This window comes from Homarus americanus, unplaced genomic scaffold, assembly GCF_018991925.1.
Source record: "Homarus americanus isolate GMGI-L3 unplaced genomic scaffold, GMGI_Hamer_2.0 scaffold48612, whole genome shotgun sequence".
In the NCBI taxonomy this organism is placed as follows: domain Eukaryota; kingdom Metazoa; phylum Arthropoda; class Malacostraca; order Decapoda; family Nephropidae; genus Homarus; species Homarus americanus.
This window is the reverse complement of record NW_024743176.1, coordinates 74031-81501: the sequence shown is the minus strand read 5'-3', so window position 1 is coordinate 81501 and position 7471 is coordinate 74031. Positions and strand designations below refer to the sequence as shown.

General features: G+C 44.8%; 1 protein-coding gene across 1 annotated transcript; it reads left to right on the top strand.

Annotated features, from left to right (window-relative positions):
* The first annotated feature begins 3631 nt into the window (after positions 1-3631).
* LOC121877120 (extensin-like) lies at positions 3632-4282 on the top strand. Its single transcript, XM_042382747.1, has one exon. The coding sequence runs from the start codon at positions 3632-3634 to the stop codon at positions 4280-4282; it is 651 nt and encodes a 216-aa protein (XP_042238681.1).
* The last annotated feature ends 3189 nt before the right edge of the window (positions 4283-7471 follow it).

Below are 7471 nucleotides of genomic sequence, written 5' to 3'. Positions count from 1 at the left end.
GAAGAACAAGAACAACAACTACAACTAACAAATAAAGACCACAATAAGACACAGCAGAAAATAAGGAAAAACAACAAAAAATCATTAAAAAACTCGGATATTAGACACTGTAACGGAAGTCGTGTAAACATAAACTGTATAGTCAGGTGCAGGTGATGTGTGGTTGGTTGAGATAATTATGATGTGTAGTAAAAGAGGCTACGAGGGGCGCCATCCTGGGAGAGAGGAGAGTAGGGGAGGAGGAGGGAGAGGAGGAAGGAGGGAGGGGAGGAGGGAAGGGAGTAGGGAGGAGGGAGGAGGAGGGAGGTAGAAGGAAGGAAGGGAGGGAGGGAGGAGGGAGAAGGGAGGGTAGGGAGAAGAGAGGGATGAAAGATGACTTTACTAGAGATGGGAGACGCCCAGGTTATTGAACATCCGCTCTCGAGAACCTGAACACACACACACACACACACACACACACACACACACACACACACACACACACACACACACACACACACACACACACACAGTCTCCAAAACTGGGCCACCAACAACCATACCAAGACCATGGTTATGCACACCAACCTCTCCTCCGACATTATCCCACCCCTTCCATTACTCTAGGTCCCAACACACCCAGGTTGTAGATTCACGAAGCTCCTCGGCGTCACCATAGACAACAAACTAAATTGGAAACCACACATCAGTGAAGTTGTCAAATCCTCCAGTTTCCGTCTCCACCTCCTCCGCCGACTCAAGTCCCTCGGAGTTCCTGCCCCCGAGCTCCTCAGTGTTTACACAACATTCATACTTCCCAAGCTCACCTATGCCTCCCCCACCTGGTCTTCCTCCCTAAATGCCACACAACGTAAACACCTAGAAAAAGTGCAAAAGAGGGCATGCAAGATTATTCTCCCCTTCCTACTCCACATATCAAGAAGCGCCAACACACTGACCCTTTCGACTCTCACTGACCATCACCACGACCTCATCTGCAAATTTGGTAAGAAGCTTCTGCACCATCCTCGACACCGCCCTACTACCACCTGAGATCCCTCGCCCGAGAATTGCTGTTCGACACCACAACCAGCCCATACGAGCACGAACTGATCGCTATAAGAACAGCCCAGTCCCAACCATAGTAAAAATTATCAATAACTTGTAATAAACCAGTGTATTCACTCCCAGTCAATCTTACTTTTATGCACTGTCACTATGTTGAAATGCCCTAGTATAACCTTCTCCCCACCTAGTTATTATATATCTTATTTGTATCACTTATGTTACTTGTATATTATTTGTCAATCAGAGACCCATTCCCAATTATGTAACTGTATATATTCAGCCTTCCGACTGCCATGCTTCTATAAACCGTTAATTATTATATTATTATATATATATTATTATTATTATTATATTATTACCACACACACACACACACACACACACACACACACACACACGCACCTCTTTCAATACAAAATCCCAAATGTTCTTAAAATATGAAAACAAATTAAAAGCCTTTACACGAGGGAATAAAAAACCACAAAAGAAAAAATGGTGATTTTTTAACGAGACTTTTGCCTGAACACAAAAGTTGGAGTGTTAATAAGAGCCAAAGTTTCTCACTGTTCCGCCATACAATAAGTTCACTCACAAAAGTTCAACCTCGGGTAAAAAGTTTCAAATAGGAACTTTTTTTTTTTAGCCGGGAGAAAATTAAAAAATGAAATCGAGTTTTTTTTTACCTGTTAGAAAGTTCCGATATAATATAACCGTAGGTGTCTAATGAAAGTTCAAAGGCGAGAGAAAGTTTAATATATCAGAAAACTTTGGCATTTACGTCAATTCAAAAGTTCAAATGCAAAATATATTACAATTATTCGATATGACAGTTCAACAACAACAACAACAAATAAACAACAACAACAACAACAACAACACCAACAACAACAACAACAACAACAACAACAACAACAACAACAACAACAACAACAACAACAACAACGCCCTTAAGGACTTATCCATTAATACAAATAAATGAAAACACACAACCAAAAAATCCGAAAAAAAACTTTCTAAACTTTCCTGAAATACTCTCTCCTCTCTCTCTCTCTCTCAGCTAAGGCAACACTGGGAGCGACGTCACAAAGGCCTACCATAAATGACGTCACAGAGGGGACAACGAAGCCAAAATTGGTACACACACACACACACAGACACACACACACACACACACACACACACACGGCTAAATCAACGTACATTTGTATGCAGACTTACAGAATAAATATATACCCATCTCTCTACCTACCTACTCCTACATGGACCCTACCTACTCCTACATGGACCCTACCTACTCCTACATGGACCCTACCACCTCCATGGGTCCCACCTACTCCTACATGGACCCTACCTACCCTACATGGACCCTACCAACTCTACATGGGTCCTACCTACTCCCTACATGGACCCTACCTACTCCTACATGGACCCTACCAACTCCTACATGGGTCCTACCTACCCTACATGGACCCTACCTACTCCTACATGGACCCTACCTACTCCTACATGGACCCTACCACCTCTACATGGACCCACCAACTCCACATGGGTCCTACCTCCTCCACATGGACCCTACCTACCCTACATGGACCCTACCTACCCTACATGGACCCTACCAACTCCTACATGGGTCCTACCTACCCTACATGGACCCTACCTACTCCTACATGGACCCTACCATCCCTACATGGGTCCTACCTACTCCTACATGGACCCTACCTACTCCTACATGGACCCTACCAACTCCTACATGGGTCCTACCTACTCCTACATGGACCCTACCTACTCCTACATGGACCCTACCAACTCCTCATGGGTCCTACCCTACCCTACATGGACCCCACCTACTCCTACATGGACCCTACCTACTCCTACATGGACCCTACCTACTCCTACATGGACCCTACCAACTCCTACATGGGTCCTACCTCCTCCTACATGGACCCTACCTACTCCTACATGGACCCTACCTACCCTACATGGGACCCTACCTACTTCTACATGGACCCTACCTACTCCTACATGGACCCTACCTACTCCTACATGGACCCTACCTCCTCCCTACATGGACCCTACCTACCCCTACATGGACCCTACCTACTCCTACATGGACCCTACCTACCCCTACATGGACCCTACCTACCCTACATGGACCCTACCTACTTACATGGACCCTACCTACTCCTACATGGACCCTACCTACTCCCTACATGGACCCTACCTACTCCTACCTGGACCCCACCTACTCCTACATGGACCCTACCTACTCCTACATGGACCCCACCACTCCTACATGGACCCTACCTACCCTACATGGACCCTACCTACTTCTACATGGACCCTACCTACTTCTACATGGACCCTACTCACCTACACATGGACCCCACCTACTCCTACATGGACCCTACCTACTCCTACATGGGTCCTACCTACTCCTACATGGACCCTACCTACTCCCTACATGGACCCTACCTACTCCTACATGGACCCTACCTACTCCTACATGGACCCTACCTACTCCTACATGGACCCTACCTACTCTACATGGACCCTACCTACCCTCACATGACCCTACCTACCCCACATGGGTCCCACCTACTCCCACATGGGCCCTACCTACTCCCATGGACCCTACCTACCCCTACATGGGTCCTACCTACTCCTACATGGACCCTACCTACTCCTACATGTCCTACCTACCCTACATGGGCCCTACCTACCCTACATGGACCCTACCTACCTCTACATGGACCCTACCTACTCCCATGGACCCTACCTACCCTACATGGGTCCTACCCACCTCCTACATGGGCCCTACCCATCTCCTACATGGACCCTACCCACTCCCTACATGGACCCTACCTACTCCTACATGGACCCCTACCTACTCCTACATGGACCCTACCTCCCTCCTACATGGACCCTACCTTGCTACGGGACCCTACCTACTCCTACATGGACCCTACCTACTCCTACATGGACCCTACCTCCCTCACATGGGTCCTACCTACTCCTACATGGACCCTACCTACTCCTACATGGACCTACCTACTCCTACATGGACCCTACCTACTCCTACATGGACCCTACCTACTCCTACATGGACCCTACCTACTCCTACATGGACCCTACCTACTCCTACATGGACCCTACCTGCTCCTTACAAGGACCCTATCGACTCCTACACGGGTCCTTCACTATTTACTCTGCCTTCACTAAACCTGTGATAAAATGAATCACTTTTCCAACAAATTTACTAAATCCCAAATTTGACAAGTGACATTATTTTTTGGGGGAGGGAGGGAGGGGGGATGGTAGAGGGGAGGAGGGGATGAGGAATTAAAATTGACATGATTTATAATTATTTCAGTTAGTAAACATTGTTGAATGAGTTTGGTCAATAGGCTGTTTGTATAGTGAGTGCCCCCCCTCTTATGTCAACACGTCAGCCCGGAATTAAATTGGGAATGGTTGTAGTATACTTTATAAATATGTAATGTACGTTTTTATATGTAGTGTATGTGTGTGTGTAATGGAGTAATATGGCCCTCACACAGACGCTGGGGGAGGGAGGGGTGGGGGGTCACTGACTGGTGGACCATTGGGGCGAGAACTGGAACCTTAAGAACCTAACCTCTTAACCTCTTCAGCACTGGAGGCCGTCTGTATTGCTTAATGAGTGAATGATCGATTATCCACTAGAGTGTGGTGGAGTGGCTGGGGTGGGGGGTGACAGGGTGGGGGGGGTGACGGTGAAAGTGGTGGGGTGAGGTGACGGTGGGGGGTTGACAGGGGTGGGGGTGTGACGGGTGGGATGTGGCGGTGGGGTAACGGGGTGGGGGTGACGGGTGGGGGGAGGGGGAGGGTGACTCATATTAAAATTACAGGTGGTCCAAAATGAAGCCCTTAGATTCGTCACAGGTAAAAGATACCCTTCACCGAACCACAGCCGAGATACATAGAGACCTGAGAATAAAACCCATCAACCAGCTGCACTGGCCAGCAGAGTCTGGCAAAAGATAGAACGATCAGAGCAAGAACTCCTTCAAAGACTCCCACTAGACAACGACAACAACCATATTTGGTTCCAAAAAGTTACAAATCTCAAAAGGTCCATTACCACTGATCTACGGCCAGGCATTAGACAACCTCCTAGACCAGCATCCGCCAGTAGGTCGGCGGAATATGAAATAGGCCTTAAAACACCCATATGGTAAGGGTAGGATGTCTAGTGCCTGTAACGACAGACAATAACAACCCATGACACAACCCTAACACACTATTAGCTTAGGTAGGTGGTCAGCCTGCCCTCTCTTACCTCCTCTAAAATTTCAATTTCCGAACTATAACTTCCTTCCCCTACCTCTAATATTCCTTCAACCTCCTTTACCTACAAAAATAGGGAAGAGGTGACGAAGACAGTGGATATAGGGAGGCGGAGGAGAAGGAGCAGTATGGAGTCGGTGGTGGTGAAGGGGAGGTTGAGAAAGGGTCAGAGGTGTTGTGTGTGTGTGTGTGTGTGTGTGTGTGTGTGTGTGTGTGTGTGTGTGTGTGTGTGTGTGTGTGTGTGTACATATTAACCACCACAGTCTCTATCTCTCCGTCTCTTCATTATCTCATTGCATTCCCTTCATCATTCTCCTGTCTCACCACCAAAACAGAGAGATAACAAGAGACACACCATATATATCTCCAAGTATCTCACACAACAAGAGACACACCTTATATATCTCCAAGTATCTCACACAACGAGAGACACACCTTATATATATCAAAGTATCTCACACAACAGAGAACACACCTTATATATCACAAGTATCTCACACAACAAAGAGACACACCTTATATATCTCCGTATCACACAACAAAGAGACACACTTATATATCTCCAAGTATCTCACACAACAGAAGACACACCTTATATATCTCAAGTATCTCACACAACAAGAGAGAGACACCTTATATATCTCCAAGTATCACACAACAAGAGAGACACACCTTATATATCACCAAGTATCTCACACAACAGAGAGCACCTTATATATCTCAAGTATCTCACACAACAAGAGAGACACACACCTTATATATCTCCAAGTATCTCACACAACAAGAGAACACCTTATATATATCAAGTATCTCACCAACAAAGAGACACACCTTATATATCTCCAAGTATCACACACAACAAGAGACACTATATCTCCAGTATCACACACAACAAGACACACCATATTCTCTCACACAACAGAGACACACCTTATATATCACCAAGTATCTCACAACAAAGAGACACCTTATATATCACAAGTATCTCACACAACAAGAGAGAGACACACACCTTATATATCACCAAGTATCTCACACAACAAGAGACACCTTATATATCTCCAAGTATCTCACACAACAAAGACACACCTTATATATCTCCAATATCACACACAACAAGACAGATATATATCTCCAAGTATCTCACACAACAAGAGAGACACACACTTATATATATAAGTATCTCACAAACAAAGAGAGACACCTTATATATCTCCAAGTATCTCACACAACAAGAGAGACACACCTTATATATCTCCAATATCTCCACACAACAAGAGACACACCTTATATATCACCAAGTATCACACAACAAGAGACACACCTTATATATCTCCAAGTATCACACACAACAAAGAGACACACCTTATATATCTCCAGTATCTCACACAACAAGAGAGACACACCTTATATATCTCAAGTATCTCACACAACAAGAGAGACACCTTATATATCTCCAAGTATCTCACACAACAAGAGACACACACCTTATATATCACCAAGTATCTCCACAACAAAGAGACACCTTATATATCTCCAAGTATCTCACACAACAAGAGAGACACACCTTTTATATCTCCAAGTATCACACAACAAGAGAGAACACCTTATATATCTCAAGTATCACACACAACAAGAGAGAGCACCTTATATTCTCCAAGTATCTCCACAACAAGAGAACCTTATATATATCTCCAAGTATCTCACACAACAAGAGACACCTTATATATCTCCAAGTATCACACACAACAAGAGAGAGAGACACCTTATATATCTCCAAGTATCTCACACAACAAGAGAGACACCTTATATATCTCCAAGTATCACACAACAAAGACACACCTTATATATCTCCAAGTATCTCACACAACAAGAGAGACATACCTTTATATCTCCAAGTATCACACACAACAAGAAGACATTTATATATCTCCAAGTATCACACACAACAGAGACACCTTATATATCTCCAAGTATCTCACACAACAAGAGAGACCTTATATATCTCAAGTATCACACACAACAAGAGAGACACACCTTATATATCTCAGTATCTCACACAACAAGAGAGACACACACCTTATATATCTCCAAGTAT

Coding starts and splice junctions, on each gene's coding strand:
- LOC121877120 (XM_042382747.1), top strand. CDS start 3,632: ATGGGTCCCACCTACTCCCACATGGGCCCTACCTACTCCCATGGACCC.